Source organism: Saccostrea echinata, unplaced genomic scaffold (genome assembly GCF_033153115.1).
Source record: "Saccostrea echinata isolate AGI-Se365-2 ecotype Australia unplaced genomic scaffold, CSIRO_AGI_Sech_v1 ptg000051l, whole genome shotgun sequence".
In the NCBI taxonomy this organism is placed as follows: Eukaryota; Metazoa; Mollusca; class Bivalvia; order Ostreida; family Ostreidae; genus Saccostrea; species Saccostrea echinata.
The window spans coordinates 8,041,719-8,059,196 of NW_026889800.1; the positions used below are offsets into that span (position 1 = coordinate 8,041,719).

The following is a 17,478-nucleotide window of genomic DNA, read 5'->3' on the forward strand; positions in this document are numbered from 1 at the left end:
AACTACATGAGGATGCTTCCACATAAGTTTCAGCTTTTCTGGCTCAGTAGTTCTTGAAAAGAAGATTTTTCAAGATTTTTCCTATATATTTCAATGTAAAACTTGTATTCCCTATTGTGGCCCCGCCCTACCCCCAGGGGTCATGATTTGAACAATTTAGAATCTACACTACCCCAGGATGCTTCCACATAAGTTTCAGCTTTTCTGGCCCAGTGGTTCTTGAGAAGAGGATTTTTCAAGATTTTTCCTATATATTTCAATGTAAAACTTGGATTCCCTATTGTGGCCTCGCCCTACCCCCGGGGGTCATGATTTGAACAATTTAGAATCTACACTACCCAAGGATGCTTCCACATAAGTTTCAGTTTTTCTGGCTCAGTGGTTCTTGAGAAGAAGATTTTTAAAGATTTCTCCTATATATTTCAATGTAAAACTTGGATTCCCTATTGTGGCCCCGCCCTACCCCCGGGGGTCATGATTTTAACAATTTAGAATCTACACTATCCCAGGATGCTTCCATATAAGTTTCAGCTTTTCTGGCCCAGTGGTTCTTGAGAAGAAGATTTTTTTATGACCCCACCCTATTTTTGTCTTTTCTTGATTATCTCCCCTTGTAAGGGGACTTGGCCCTTTATTTTAACAATTTTTAAAACTCCCCTTCCCCCAATGATACTTTGTACCAAGTTTGGTTAAAATTGGCCCAGTGGTTCTTGAGAAGAAGTTGAAAATGTGAAAAGTTTACAGACGGACGGACGGACAGACGGACGGACAGACGGACAGACGGACGGACGACGGACAACGGGTGATCAGAAAAGCTCACTTGAGCTTTCAGCTCAGGTGAGCTAATAAAAGTACACCATACTCGAGAAATCATGTCAGTTTTAAGTATATATTTCATATACCGGTATGTACTGTTTTTCTCTAAGATTCCTTTGTAATAATTTTTATAGTTATCTCAAAATTAACATTGATTTTCTGTTAAGTGTTGTTCAGTCATGGCATCACAATCACATAATTCTCAAAAAAGGTGAAGAGGTCTTTATAGTAACTATTGTTAGGTAGCAACATATCTGAAAACATTCATGGATAAATGTATTAGTATTTTGAATGGGAAAATCACTGACGTAAATTTAAGTACATGTAATAGCTTTTGTCTTTGAAAAGTTATTGAGGGATCTAAACTCAAACAGGTACATTTTCGTAAACACTAATGCTTAGAATAACAAGAGTGAAACATACTCAATATCTTATAATCATAATGCAGGTATTTACAAGAATTATGTTTTTCAAATAATAAGAGTCCACTTTTTGATATCCAAAATTAATATATAGTAAACAAAAAATAAATATTGAATTTTGTGTTAACTAAAATAATCATATTTACCATACACTTGGTATATAATAAATATCCTTGCACAGTATCGGCCCTTTTCAATTGCTGACGATTTGCGATAAAAGGAGTTTCACCTTATTTCAAACAAGGACTAAGCAGCTCGAAACATCACAACAATTGCCAACCAAATAGCTCTAAATAACTATTCACGCGTTTTTATTACTTATTGAATAAACTCCTTGCATATACTGACCGATGAATGACGATTAGTGCTTACTTTATAAAACGCTTTTGTTCCGTGTCGTTTACCAGTAGCTCTGACGTCATAGTCCCGTTGGAAAACACACCGGACTGGTCTATTCACTCTAAAATTAAAAAAAAGAATGGATAAATTTTTCTTGGAGATCCTATATATGTTATGATACACAATGAGCATGGTGATATACGAGTACATATGTATAAGAGGCATATCAATATTGAAGAAGCAGAGTGAAAAACCCTATAGGATTTTCAAACAATTTTTCAAAGTTTTTATGTAAAGCACAATGCAAGGAGTATAATAAAAAACATTATTATACCTCTACTGTAATTACTCTATATAAAATTAATACCATAAAACTGTCTATTTCCACGAGAAGAGACTATTTCCCTCATCTGAGGACTACTCCCTGGAAAATCAGAGCTACTCCCTGGGACTACTCCCTCATGAATATTTATTAGTAATTTTAATCAATCAAAGTGTTCAGTGGGCGGAGCGTTTAAGAAATCTCGAGTCTGTGACGTCATGTTATTAGCAATGTAACTATGACGTCAAAACATTTCGACATGCGATGTCAAAATCATACTTGGATTCTAGCGAAATGAAGGCAACGATAATTCTTCGAAATGTCAGTGAAAACACTTTTTAAAAATAATTTAATTGTTTTAGGACACGATGCATTACTTATAACAATGTGTTAAACCGCATGTATTTGTGATTTTGCCTCTACATTGTTTTTTTTTTTTTTTCAATGTCGGAATGTCTGGTGAAAAAATTAAATCATCTATGATTGTTTCGGTATAATAAAACAGTTATGGAATGGGAACTCGGGAAATAGCAAATTTATGGTTCCCCTTGGCAGGAAACTATTTCCCTCGGCGGCTTCGCCGCCTCGGGAAATAGTTTCCTCCCTCGGGGAACCATAAATTTGCTATTTCCCTCGTACCCATTCCATAACTGTATAATATAATCAAAAGAGTATAATAAATATGTAAGTTGTCATACATGTCATCTGTAAAGCAAGACAAAGAGCAAGAGCCACTTAGGGCCTTTTTTGGCCCTGTGAATTTCTGAAAAATCGAAACTGCTCAGTTTTGGTCGAAAATGTAGTATTTATAACTTGGACCCATGGTGACCGTGTATCTATTAAACATGACGTAATTTTCTCTATAGTCAATGCATTATGACGTCATAAAATGCGTCATTTTTCACATATCCTGTAAATTCCCTAAAAATGGCCAAAAATTGAGGTATTTTTTTCAATATTTCGTATAGAGCACAACCTCTGATCCAAAATATGCAATTATATAATGAAAGATCTGTTTTCGAAGATCACAAAACATATTTTTAATTTTTGGATCGTGGGCTGTGCTCATATTTTAATTCTTTTCTGAAGGTAGTCAAATACGCAAGTTTTCTGCAAAATTCAAGAACATTGCATTTTCTGATTTCCAATACCTGGATTCTCAAGAAGAAATTTGGTAATAGGAAATGAAAGCACTAAGTCTCTACTTTATTTTGATGTATGAAATGGGACAGAGGGTGATAGTCAATTAATTGATATAAGGACATGGCCATTTTATGCATAAAGTGAACCTAGCTCTTTCAGTGCATTTGTTCATCAAATAGATTCATCGATATAAATAATGTGTGAAGGGAATTCAAGTTTGTTCAAATGAACGACCAGTCTCTATTTCAAGTGGAGAAAATTTGGAATAAGTGGAAATTTAATGGCATCTTTTAAAAATCTTCTCAATATTCATTGGGCTAGAAAAGATGAAAGGTGTGAAAACTTCATTGCATAGTGTAAATTCATTTTTTTATTTCAAATAATGACCACGGGGCAGGGGCGGAGGCCACAACAGGCGATTAAAGTTTTTCATGGAATATTGATGTTTTAATGTGATACCTTAATACAATACAATGAAGGAAACTAATTCTGTTTTTAAATTTTTTAATTTTTTTTCTTTCTTTTTTTGTTTTGTTTTCTTTCATTTTTTGTTTTGTATTTTTTTTCTTCTTTTAATTACTTCCAAAAATAAAAAGATGACTAATCTTGTTCTGAATTTGTTCAGAAATAATATGTGGTTGTGTTTTATTTTATGTTTTGGTGCTGTGAGACCATAACTATTGATAGTTTCGCTCAACAGAGTATTGAATTTCTTACTTCCAAGCAGCTACCGATGCTATTCCGGTCAGGGGTATGATGTCTACAGCCTTCCCACCAAAGGCACCACCTTCATGGTAGATTTAAAAAAAAAGATGAATATGAATTAATAATACAGTTTAGCAATTGCTCCTTTGAAATATTATTTCTTTTATGTATTTCAGAGTAAAAAATATAGACACCACCTTACCTATTCGCTTTACTTTTACATTTATTCTGTTACAAGGAATCAACAAAAACTGTCCAATCCATTTCTAAAAGAGAAACTGACTACTCTGATTAAATTGACCCGATATACAGGAATCTTTATGAACTCATGAATTATGAATTCAACTCTAGTTTGGAGATGACCGTCTCCTATATAATGATTTAAAAAAAAATGCATAGAAAGTCAAGTGTTTTAGGAAAGAAATACTAATTATACAGAAAACTGTGATAGCTGTTTTAAGAATTTAGCAAACTAAATAAGAACACATTATTTTTTCCTAACTGTAGCTTCAATTTTATTTTATTTTACTATTTTTCTGCATTTAATAGAGAGAAATTAAAATTAGTTAGAAATATCATATTCATTAAAAGATTTTAATGAAGTCCACATGCATGTATGTGCATCAAAACCTGTAATTCCCTATCAGAAATATAAACTGGTCTGTTACCTGTAGTCCAGACGGGTCTTGCGATCCCACAAATATATCCATCTCTTTATCCTCTTTTTTTGGACAAATCAGGGCTGAGCACGGTTCCATGTATAGGTGCTCCTGCGCACCAGTCTCTATAACGCCCTCTAGCGTCACTTCAGACTCAGTCATTCCTTGCTCGATGTTCCCTTGTTCCGTTGAGTTGGAGAACTCAAACAAACTGTTTTTCTCAATTGCATCCTAATGTAATATAAGTATTCAAATAAGCGTATGTATGCAGTTTTGTTCAATTTTAAAATCCATGATCCGAAGGCCGTGAGTTCCAATCTCGGTCGCGACTGACCTGAGTCGATAAAAAAATAAGTAGCAACTGTTCCTTCGCCAGGCGCTCGGCACTTTGAAGCGAAAGTTGCAGGTCCTTCGGATGAGACTTAAAAACCGAGGCCCCTTGTCACACAGGCGTTGGCACGATAAAGATCCCTCACTGCTCAATGGCCCTTAGTGCCGAGTAAAGGTCAAAATTTGAAGCCCTTCACTGGTATATGGTGACGTCTCTATATGAGTGAAAAATTCTCGAATGGGACGTAAAACAACATACAATCAATCAATCTTTAAATTCTTTGCTTTTACCGAGATCCCATCACGTGTAGATGAAGTTTTCAATTTATAAGATATTCGCTTTATTCAAAGGTAATTGATATTTGCGATCACATCCTAACATGCTCATAGAAATGTTATATGCAAATGTGTCTCTGTGTTTTGGGGTTACCACGACCTACTCTTAGAGGGCAAAATACGTTCGCTAAAAGATGAATTACCCTACTTTCCCTCGACAAATATTTGGATTATTTACTGGAGGATCTCATGCTCTTGCTTAAACACAAAATTATATGGAACATCTGGAATTCACTTAATTATGTATATCAATATAATTTGAAAATAGTCATTGACAGCTATTGGGGGTTGTGTAAAAAGGGCTCTTTAAGTTGTATCTTAATGACACGTTTTGATGACACTAGTCCTCATATGTATAATATATGACCCACCTACAAAAAGCTATCAAATATACGCACATGAATGGAAGGAAACAGCCATGCAATTAAATATATATATATATATATATATATATATATATATATATATATATATATATATATATATATATATATATATATATATATATATATATATATCAAGAAAAAATAAGTATAACCAAATACATGTATATCACTTAAGCTCCCATTAGTGATCTTTCTACTCAGTGGGGAAAGGTTTTAACACACACCTAATATTTCTCGGGGAAACACTTACTGCAGATGATTTTTAATTGACCAATCCTAGGGATACTTTGATTCAATATGAGGATTACTATATATTATTATTTTATTTTTATACCCATTAATGAATTGTAAAGATTTTTACACTTGGAACTGAGAATTCAACTCAGAATGGGTTATAACAGTGCTTTTTCATTGCTGCAATATTAATGTTTATGTACACTGCATTATTGTTGGATAGTTGGTAGAATTTTCCCTTTAAAAAGTAATGTAATCAGTTTAGCAAATTCATGTTTAATAACTACGATTAAAGATACAAAATTATAATTATAGTTCCTATCTGAACACTGTATAACTAACAATTCCAAGATGACTTTATTTAAAAAGGATCTTACGTCAATTGTAAACACGGCGGGTAAATTTTCGTATTCAACTTTCACTAATTTAGCTGCAGCTCTGGCTTCCTCCCTTGTTTTTGCTAAAATTCCTGCAATGGGTTGTCCAAAATGAGTCACCTACCAAACAAAAATTATATATTCATTACTGGAGAAGTCCATAATAAACACAACAAGGTAAGTAAATTATCAGTTTGGAAACAAAGTTTAAAGAATAAACACACGTTTCACATGCAAACGTTTTCTTCTCATGTTTGCAGCAAAAAGAAACAGTCTACAGGATACTTCTTATATGCAAATTTAACTTACTTCGTTATCAGCTAATAAAGGTGTTTCTGGTCCAGATTCTCCATAAAGCATTTCTCCGGGGACATCTCTGTAATCCACAAAGTCTTCTACACCAGGGGCTTCCAGCGCGGCAGAAAAATCGACGGAGAGAATTTTAGCATGAGCGCGGGAACTGGAGACTAGGGCTAACGACAATTCTTCTGTATGGAGAAAAAATATATATACAAAATTTCCTTCTTTATTTAATTCGTTTGTCATTAACAATTCTTTCAGACAATCTTTGTATATAATGTAACTGACATTAAGATCGATGCAAGAGCAAAATATAACTGTCTTTCAATACATGTACATGAACATGACAAAATGTGCTTTGAATCGTTTTCTTCGGTGCATTAAATTTTATGTGTAGAAAACTATTGCCTTCGTATGTTTTCTATATACAGAACTATTATTTAATGCATGAAATATGAAGATAACGAACAGTAATCAATCTCAAAAGTCCATTGGAACATGACAAATTGGGTGCAGAGCAAACACGGACCCCTAAAAACATCAGAGGTGGGATCAGGTGCCGTGGAGGAGTAAGAATAAAGATTCATTCGATTTGCATTAAAAAAATCCTTCAATACATTTTTTTTTATCTTGAAGTCAACCAGTAATAAGATTTTTAGTTTATAGTTATACTTTTATACTCTGGAATATCGTCCACATGTACTGCCTCTCCAGTGGTGATACTCACTTTTATACTCTGGAATATCGTCCACATATACTGCCTCTCCAGTGGTGATACTCACTTTTATACTCTGGAATATCGTCCACGTATACTGCCTCTCCAGTGGTGATACTCACTTTTATACTGTGGAATATCGTCCACGTATACTGCCTCTCCAGTGGTGATACTCACTTTTATACTCTGGAATATCGTCCACGTATACTGCCTCTCCAGTGGTGATACTCACTTTTATACTCTGGAATATCGTCCACATATACTGCCTCTCCAGTGGTGATACTCTTAGAGGACACATGGGGAACTGGCTGCCAGACGATGTGACTGTTGTCGTCTGTTGGTACGTCATAAAACTGTGCTCCTGATGAATGGACTGGGGTAAGGCCAAAAGTGTCTTCTTCTGATAACTTTATAATGAAATAAGAGTTAAAAATCATGACACAAGTAAGTATGAAGAAAACCCTGATTTTCTATGTACTGAATTGTCTAAAGTATTGAGATGTATTTGGAGGAAGAGAGGAGTGTTGTTAGTTTACCTACCTTCTGGCTTGAATGACCTTTATGGCATTTTTGGCCACAATTTGAAGTAAGTATACTTTTAATCAATAAATATGAAACTTTGATTTATCGCTGTGAATTCCTTGGAATCTTGATATTTGACCACAATTTGAAGTAAGTATACTTTTAATCAATAAATATGAAACTTTGATTTATCGCTATGAATTCCTTGGAACCTTGATATTTGACCACGATTTGTAGTAAGTATACTTTTAATCAATATATATGAAACTTTGATTTATCGCTGTGAATTCCTTAGAATCTTGATATATACTAAAATTTTACAATTAAGTTAAGACTATAGTTTGTATTTTTTTTTATAAAGCAAGCGTGCACGTCAATATCAATGTACCCTTTAATTCTTTCTTCATGTTTAAAACAACTAATAAGACTTCAAGATGCTCTCTCATTATCATATAATTATTTATTAAATGCCAAATCTTTTAAGAAATAATTATTATTATACATATATAAATAAGAATATATCATACGAATGAAATACAGCTTTACCTGTAGTAATTTGAACAACCTCTTGTAAAACTTAAAAAAGAAAGCACAGGCCAATGTGATTTTATACTTCAGTTGTTTAGCCCTCGAGTTTTTAAGTTCCTGAACAATGACGTCACCTATATCCTCCAGTAATTGCTCTGTGCAAGGGCTGCCAATTGAAAGTTTGTAATGTAATTTGAAATGAGATTTTAACAAAGCGTGAAAGATGAAAAAACGAGTTTTTGTTGGAAAATTGAAAGCGTACAAAATTACTTTCATATCACCCATGTTACCTTCCTATTGCTTTCTTTGTAACGTTTTCTAAATATCTTGGTTTGCTTTCTATATTTCCAACACAGAATCTCATGTCTTTAATCCCGCTAGACTGTTCCTCTATTTTTATGAATAGTCCTGCATTTACAACGGCGTAATCCATTCCCCTCCTAAACGGCTGCTTTCCGAAAAATATGAACTCATTCTGTGGAAAATATAAATTTTGATTTGAAAGTCATTTTAGCATACTACTACTAGTACTAGTATATTATATTTAGTATAGTGAATACTATACTTTGGCATTATCTGTATATATCACACATTCTTTATAATTTTATGTAGAAATTATAAATCACCTTTTGATTTCTGGGCAACCTCACTGATATTAAAATGGAACTCGGCGAGAAAGAATTTGGATCAAAACCCTCTGAGTACTTTATGGTATGAGGTGTCTTCTCCCCTACAAGTTGATTATTACCTTTCTTAAACAAACGAAAGTCCTTTTCCATGTTCAATATGATTCATTGAAAAATTTAGTTTAATGGTACATGTGTAATATATGACATGCCAAATGTACAAAAATGAGCTAAACATAACTTCCAGTTAATAAATTAAGTTCTATAGTTTACGAAGCAGAAACGACGTAATTCTACATTTAACATCTATTCACCTCAATTTATGTTTCGATCGTCACGGTAGCTCAGTCGGTAGAGCGCTCGCTCCGTGATCGGAAGGTCGTGTGTTCGAATTACGGCCGCGACTGACCTAAGTCGATAAAAAAAGGTAGCAACTGTTCCTTCGCCAAGCGCTCGGCACTCTGAAGTGAAAATTGCGGGTCCTCCGGATGAGACCTTAAAACCGAGGCCCCGTGTCACGGTAGGCGTTGGCACGATAAAGATCCCTCACTGCTCAATGGCCTGAGTGCCGAGTAAAGGTCTAAATTTGAAGCCCTTCACCTGTATATGGTAAAATCTCTATATGAGTAAAAAATTCTCGAATGGGGCGTTTAACAACATACAATCAATTAATTAATTTATATTTCACAAGAGGTAACTACACTGTACAGTGAAAATAATTATTTGAAAGTGCAAGCCATGACTTATCTGATAGATACAGTTTCAGAATTAGTAAACTATGGGTAACAATTCTAAACTATAGTTAATGAATCTGATAAATAAAGCTTCATGATTCCATATAGTGAAACAATGATTGACAACTCTTTCATTGTAATTAAGGCTAATGCATATTTATTATAGTTTACAAATGAAAATTTGTACATACATGTATATTTACCGACAAAAACTATCATTAACGTTAAAACGTGTGTTAGCATTCTTTTGATAGATTGCATATTTGTAAGTGTCTTTCTATACTTTACCAGCAGACTGAAAAGTTAGAATTGCTCCACAGGTCATCATTAATGTTTGAAGGTCATGTGGACCTGTAGACATTAAGTGGCCACCAATTGTCTACAAAATATCACAATGATAATTGTTTCTATTTGGCCACGCCAAGCTTGCAGATCTTTAAGGTCAGTGAAATAATATACTTACTATCAAATAAATTTAAATATCCTCGTATTTTAATTTTCTAGGTTCATTTGAAAAAAACATTAAACAATTTCAAGATAAGTTTTTGACAGACAAATTGCAATACGAAAGTAAGTCATATGCAAGTGGCATTAATTTGCAATTCTCCATGGTACATGGAACATCCACATATTGATTTTTTTGAAAAAAATATTTATAAATTTACTATCCAATGATTCTTACAGCAACATTTCTGACTTGGTCAGCTGCAATCCAACGAATTCCCTCAAGCAGAGCGTCAACTAAAGTGCCTCCCGCATCTGAAATGCATATATATATATATATATATATATATATATATATATATATATATATATATATATATATATATATATATATATATATATATTAAACTTAAAAACTTAAACTTCCAGAAGGGCAAGTTATTAACTAAATGGTTCTACATGTTCATGTTAGATGTTACAATAATCAAATCATTGGTTCCCTCTCGTCTACAATACTTGATGAAAATTGTAATGGACAAAATTATGGTATACATATACAGCATTACTCATTTAGGGAATTTCTAGTGAAATTCTTCGAAAAGGTAATAGAAAGAAATCTTCATTTTTTTAAAAGTAAAACTGGGTGATTATGTTACGTTAGTCGAGTTCGTCATAATGAGGGAATTTCAAATTATTCTCTATGAGCGATACTTTTTTATATAACTGAATTCATAAAAAATGTTTTACTATGTAACATAAGCAAAATGAATTCAGTTGTTCTGTTAAGTTGGCATAATGATATGTAAATGACATACACATTTTTTTCTTACCCTTCAATGTAAGAGACGAAAGAAATTGTTCCATTTCAGAGAAAGTAACAGCAGAGCCAAAGACAATCTCGTTCTCGTCTTGTTTCATCACCTTCAGCTCTAAGACTCCAGTACAACTCACCAGGTCTTTTGGTGTCTTATTATTTCTTATATTGGAGCCTGATTATTCCAGCAATTAGAAATTACGGGTATTGTTTTAATTCATGGCACAAAAATATTGACTGAAATATCAATGTCATTTGTCTTAAAAAACATATGTGAGGATATTAAATTATTTTAGGGCGCTCAGTTCGTAAAATTTGGTTAATAAAGTATTGATATCTCTAAACATGTTTCCTTCTTAAACTACAAATGACAATTCTCTACTTTAGAATTACACTCTTTTGTGTTTTTCTGAACATTTGCACAATATTTGTTTTACACTTGTTTAAATGATTAGGACAAGAAATTTAAAGCCATCAAACATTTAAACACGCCCTCTTGTAAATTTGAAATGTGAGTAGGCTTACCCAGAATGCTTTGAGCACCCATTACAACCACTGCCTCGGGATTATTTGCTTTAACACGAAAGAGGTCTGACAAAGAGGTGGGTCTATACCACGTGTATCCCCCTCCTGCAAACTTAACGGACGTCTGGCGGTAAGATGGATTGGTCTGAAAAAGTAATTAGTTTCATTAAGAATTTTTCTTAAATTAAAACAAAATTCTCAAAAAGCATTAAGAACGCTGTATTATTCTGCAGACAGAAAGTTTCCTTAATTTGATAAGATAAAACTTCTATGTGATATTTTTAATTTTATGTGTACCTGTAATTCGTTGGGAAATATCACTTCTTGACTTTCATGTTTATTCACATTATCAACGTCTTGATCCTAAAAGAAACATTTTTTTCAGGATATTCTTTTTTAACAAGTTGATAACATTCAATATTCATTAAGTCTGAAATACAGTACAATGCTTTCATCAATTCCTGAAACCATATACTATCTTTAAAGGAGCAATTCCCATTTTCCAAATATACATTTTTTTCCCTTTATATCTAAAACCCTCATCATTATTTAAGTATGTTTACAGTATTAAAGAACCAAAAATTTAAATTACAGTACATATCTGTAAAATTAATCAAATAGGGGACAAGACACCTAATACAACAATAGACACTACTATAAAGGATGCTATTAAATGGATATTGAGGTATTGAATAACTTCTCTTTCTATCATTTTTAATTTTACATCAAGCACTTTATAAAAATTCTTTTATTTTCAAAAAAATTATCAACAAATTGATCATTTAATTTGAAATTATTCCGAACAACGGGAAATTCCTTTAAAACAAGTGGTCACAGCAATTCTTATTTAATAAATCAGGAGAAGGTATAGATTTAACTTACTGCCATGTTCATTTCACCTTCGTCATTGTCCATATTCATGCAGCATGACTTTCCTTTCGGACAACTCTAAAAAGTTCAAAGTTTAAAAAAAATTAAACAATAAAAACATTTCACAGAAGTCAAGGAAGAGTCCACAGTGTGTGTTTTTTTTTAATTTCTCTCTGCTTCTAATACAGTTTAAGTAAAAGTGACCCTTCTTCTCAAAATATCAAAGTATGAATTTACAGATGACACTGAACATTCGGTGATTAACAGTCATGTTCATGTCAATTTTATTTATTTTATCTCTCTTTTCATGGTAAATAGCCATGGAAAACCCTGATACATAGAAATCAATTTTTGCTTGATATGAGTGTACGGTATCAAATACTTTTATCGAACAAATTTGAAGAAATTCTTTGACTATGCATTCCACGGTCCCTATATATAAGAGTCAAAATAATTACAGAGAATAGCTCTTGAAAATCTTTAAATTTTTTGGTATCAATTATTACTCATACAAGATTGTTAGCAGTGTGTAGGGAGGCAAATGTAGTAAATGCACACACAAATAATTTCGACATATGTTATTGAGTAAAACTTGTTTAACAAGTTTGTTTTTGAATAAAATATCCAAGACATATTCAACTTTCATTGAGAGGTATTCGTAACTGTTTTTCTTTTCCTTTCAGTAATATAGGACAATTTTTTAAAATATTTTAAAAAGCATTAAGTATACACTCAAATTGTCAGCAGCAGCGGTGAGCCCAATTCGATAGTCCAAGACTTACTGATTTAAAAGCCTCCAGAATAGGTCGATATCCTGTACATCGACATAAATTTCCTGAAAAAAAAAAAGAATTATACAAGTAGCTGACATCGGATATGATGATTCGTATTCGAATCCTATACTTGTTAAATAACTGAAATTGTACGTTCTTCAAAGCACACATAATATGTCCATTTCTGGTTTTATAAACACGTCTCGAGGAGCAGCTACCAAATTGATGCCCATTATCCCTACGTGAACTAAAATCTTTGTTGACATCGTCTTTTTATTAAAAATAAGAATTTTATCAATGTTACTAAAAAAATCCTTTTTTATTAACGTGTGCTGTGCCATAAAACATAATAAAAAATACCCAAGATTCCTTCTAATCACCTTCTAATGCTCTCTCAAAATCGTCCGCTTCCGGCCTGGTGTTATTTCTGAACATCGTATACATGGCCATCACCATCCCGGGTGTACAGAACCCACATTGCAGTCCGTAATACTTCAGTAAATTACTCTACATAAAAACAATGTTTGAGGGAATGTTATTTTCATAATCGCTTCCTATTCACTGAAATCAAAATAACTAGACAGAAAAATTACAATAAAGCATTAATAATATACTTTTGAACAGAGTTTCTCTTTCCTCTTGAAGTCTTCCATAAAGATTATTTATGTTTACCAAGCAGAATACAACCCATTATCTCAGTTTTATTCGAAAAATCTAAAATCCGCAAATAATTATTGTAAATGTATTATATTAAGCGTGTACGATATTTGACTGACATTGTTTTTTGAACTAGTTGGCGTAGATTTGACTTAGCATTTCTTTATGTTCTTATCTATAGATCTTTTGCATCAAAGTGGAATGGGTTCATTGGTCCTACCTGTACGGTATGAAGCCCATTCCTTGTGCTCCCCACACCTTCGACCGTGGTAATGGCTGTCCCATGAAGTGTGCACAGAAGGGTCAAACAGGCATTGCAGGAATAGTGACTCAAAAGTAAAGACTAACAAGAACTCAAATATTGAAGAGAAAATCCCAGACCTATTCCCTCAATTTTGACACCAATATGAAGTATTTTATGGAGACAAAAATATTCTTTGCAAACTTTGAGTTAACGTACAAAATTTCAATCAAAATAGATTTTTTAGAATTTATTTTTGAATGAATTGTTAAAAGGATACACGATTTTCCTCTGATGATGGTTGTAGTAGGAGACCATGACTGTACACGCCCCACATGCTCCCTGACTGCACGCCTCCTTCGTCCCCGTCAAATACACTTTTCCAAATGTCAAGAATATACTAATGCTCGCGAGATTTTTTAGAAAATATGAAGGTATTTGGAAATGGTTATATTCATAACATTTTGAAATTTTCATATGAAAATGAAAGGGACAGTTTTACCCTTGAAAACAAAAACAGGTGGTATTAATAAACGAATTAGTATTTCAACTTAATTGATATTTTGAATTGATATTTCTCATAAAGTTTAGTTGTTAGTTTGCCATTAATATCTTTCTCTAGTAAAATGTCCAAATATGAAACAGATGTGTCAGACTTAGTGGTGTCTTTTATTTCGAGTTCAAAAGAATATCTTTTATCAGCGTAAGAATAAAAATGAATATTGTTAATTGATAAAACGTCGTCGATATATCTGAATGTCGAATTGAAGGCCACAGCAAGAGATTTCTTAAATGTAGATCAATGTAGATAACTATAGTTTGCGTTTCACAAGTTAAAGTTTACAACCTATAAACCTATAAACAAATCAACTGTAAAAATATGTGTAATCACTCTTTGTAGATATAGTACTAGTACATAACATTGCGTAGTTGACAGTGAGAAGTCCCAGAGTATGATATGGGCTCTATAGATTTGATAATGCATGTATAAAGCATAGCTACAATGTCCTTACTGGCAATTCTATAAGTGCCCTGCCAGCTTAACCTCTCAAATTCTCTATAGAATATTGGCGTTTTTCAATTTATGACAATTAGAATGAATAAAAATATCTCATATTTTTGACATGGTCTCATGTAACGATGGCCTTGTATATATTATTATTTTATCTTAATTCAAAATACAATATACAACCTCCAGTTCTAATATTGTCGGTGTTTGATGAAAATGGTCATGTACACAGTTTATCTCCCCTGATAACCTGACTTATTCACCTTTAGGATACAAGTGCGCCTTAAGTATTGGATAAGAGTGATCCGTGGGTCCGGGTTATCAATAGACACCTTCAAAAGTAAACAGGTTCAACAATGCATTATATATGACAAGATATATAAGGTAGAAGATCTGTGAAATGGTTTTATAATAAACTTCACACTGCCAATTTTATAGCCTACTTTCTGTTGTCATCAATATGTATATAATTATATATTATTTCAAAAATTTTAAATATTGTTTAACGTTAAATAGATTGAATAAATAAAATTGAATAAATAAATATAATTATAAGTAAAAGTGTAGTTTTGTATAAGCGACAAATATAATAAGTAAAAGTGTAGTTTTGTATATGCGATAAATATACATGTAATTAGTAAAAGTGTAGTTTTGTATAATTATGTCAAAATGAAACAATGTATCGAATAAATCGAGAAACAGAATACGGTTTCAAAAAGTTAGGAATTCTCCCAAAGAAAAGTATTAATTCTTAGCTTTTGATTTATTTTAATCATTATTTAAAAAAAAACAACCTTTTTTTTAAAGTAAAACAGCCATTCTAAAAACACATGACCAATTAAGAATTTTTTATGTTGCTTACAAATTTGCTGTTGTAATATCTTAACTATAAATATAAACTAAAGGTCGATTTCAACTCTAAGACTTAACATTCACACATGGTTTTGTAAATATTTACCAATATATATGCAGTTAACGTTTTGATATGAACATAATGTAATGTTGAAAAACGAATTCCACTGCAAATCTTAATGTCGCTTCATTTATTTACAAATTTCAAGATGAAATTTTCAGTCGTAAAATCGTTCCAAATAGATTGCAATGAATGTTAAAAATGTCTTTTATCCTATATAAAAAGAAATCAAACCACTTCTCGCAAAGAATTGCATTGATCTCCTTTCATGCGAAATCATAAGCATGTCGCTTAAAATCGATTAACTTCCGTAACGATTTTGTTTTAAATTTCACGCACAGAATGTAGATTTCAAAAAGAGCTGAAACTTATCTGAAAGTGACCACGGAACCTTATATCATTGATTCTTGTTGCGAGTCAGCTATTTTAGACGATTACATTTTCGACATAACAAAATGAATTAGACAAAAACAGTTGTCTCTCTTAAAAATTTAACTTCCGTAACGGTAATTCTGGAAAGTTTTTGCATTATTTAAAGGTATAAAAAAAAAATTATTATTTTGGGAGCGAAATTCTTCATACTTTTGTTTAATATACTAAAACAAATTTTGATTTTAACTATTGAAGAGAATAACTTTTTTGCTGGGAATTAACTTCCGTAACAATTAACTTCCGTAACGATATTTTTCCCGAAAATTTAATTTAAATTCGGATTCATGCTAGACTTCACGAATAATACTTTAGCGTTCTTTACTGAACATCAGAAACGAAAAATTGGTCAAATTCAGATTTATTTAAAAAATAATAAGGCTTGATCAAGCATTAACTTCCGTAACATTACCTTAAAATCAATGGCATCTTGAAATTGTTGTAGGAAGTTAACGATACCAGATTTGTGGACAATTCTTTGTTTTCAAGTTTACTGATTTGTCCTTTAGAGAATTATGATGTTCGTTTTGCTTTTTGAAACAATTATTTTTTTCATGTTTTATACCCTGAATTGGTTCATTTATCGTAGAATGACTAAAAAGATTTCTAGTCTATTTGATATCGGAATACCTAAAAATTACTAAAATGGCGCCTCATACAACAAAATATGTAAGGTTTTGCCAAAGGTCAACATGTCCAAAAATTTATTTTTACAATAGCTCCAAAACTATTTGGTTTATAAAGTTAAAACTTTTACAGTTTATAAATATATCATTGATTAACAGACAGAAAGTATCACTTGATAACAAATAGTTAAAAAAAAAATTTATCGAGAAAAAGGCACCGTGTAATTCATGGACTGGAGGCAAGGAGTGGAGTTATGGAGTGGAGTTTGGAGTCAAATTTTGGAGTCTCATTTTTTTTTTTTTTTTTTATTGTTTTTTTTTGTTTTTTTTTTTTTTTTTGTTTAAAACATGAATGGAAAAAGATGTTCAGGAAATTGCATTATTATGAAAGTCTTCAATTCTTTTCTGGACATTTGTTTGCTGTTTCTTGTCTTGTACTAAACAGATTGACAATTCATAGGTACTATGACTTAATTAAAATTTGTAAGTTTCTGAAACATAAGTAAGTAAGTACTTAAGAAAGTATTTGTAACTTTAGAAAATTACATCAGTATTGAATAGACAGACATGATAATGAAAAGATAACCCCTGTTCTTTAAAAATATTTGGAAACTGTTGAATATAATTAATCAACAGATATAGTCGGTCTTACTGACTGTTTTAATACAGTTTAATTTGACGTG

At 32.1% G+C, this 17,478-nt stretch overlaps 1 protein-coding gene across 1 annotated transcript in view; it reads right to left on the bottom strand.

The window, feature by feature from the left end:
* LOC133203441 (xanthine dehydrogenase/oxidase-like) overlaps nt 1-17,478 on the bottom strand; it is a 32,558-nt gene that overhangs the window by 11,122 nt on the left and 3,958 nt on the right. Inside the window, exons 2-22 of the mRNA XM_061339222.1 lie at nt 15,102-15,159; nt 14,099-14,195; nt 13,798-13,906; nt 13,301-13,427; nt 12,930-12,982; nt 12,160-12,225; nt 11,575-11,640; nt 11,278-11,422; nt 10,769-10,927; nt 10,177-10,253; nt 9,783-9,873; nt 8,761-8,864; nt 8,425-8,609; nt 8,153-8,300; nt 7,317-7,491; nt 6,379-6,557; nt 6,070-6,189; nt 4,416-4,637; nt 3,950-4,013; nt 3,760-3,829; nt 1,611-1,698 (exon numbers count right to left, since the gene is read on the bottom strand). Of these exons, the coding sequence (XP_061195206.1) occupies nt 1,611-1,698; nt 3,760-3,829; nt 3,950-4,013; nt 4,416-4,637; nt 6,070-6,189; nt 6,379-6,557; nt 7,317-7,491; nt 8,153-8,300; nt 8,425-8,609; nt 8,761-8,864; nt 9,783-9,873; nt 10,177-10,253; nt 10,769-10,927; nt 11,278-11,422; nt 11,575-11,640; nt 12,160-12,225; nt 12,930-12,982; nt 13,301-13,427; nt 13,798-13,906; nt 14,099-14,195; nt 15,102-15,159 (2,403 nt within the window). The remainder of the gene's footprint in view (nt 1-1,610; nt 1,699-3,759; nt 3,830-3,949; nt 4,014-4,415; nt 4,638-6,069; nt 6,190-6,378; nt 6,558-7,316; nt 7,492-8,152; nt 8,301-8,424; nt 8,610-8,760; nt 8,865-9,782; nt 9,874-10,176; nt 10,254-10,768; nt 10,928-11,277; nt 11,423-11,574; nt 11,641-12,159; nt 12,226-12,929; nt 12,983-13,300; nt 13,428-13,797; nt 13,907-14,098; nt 14,196-15,101; nt 15,160-17,478) is intronic.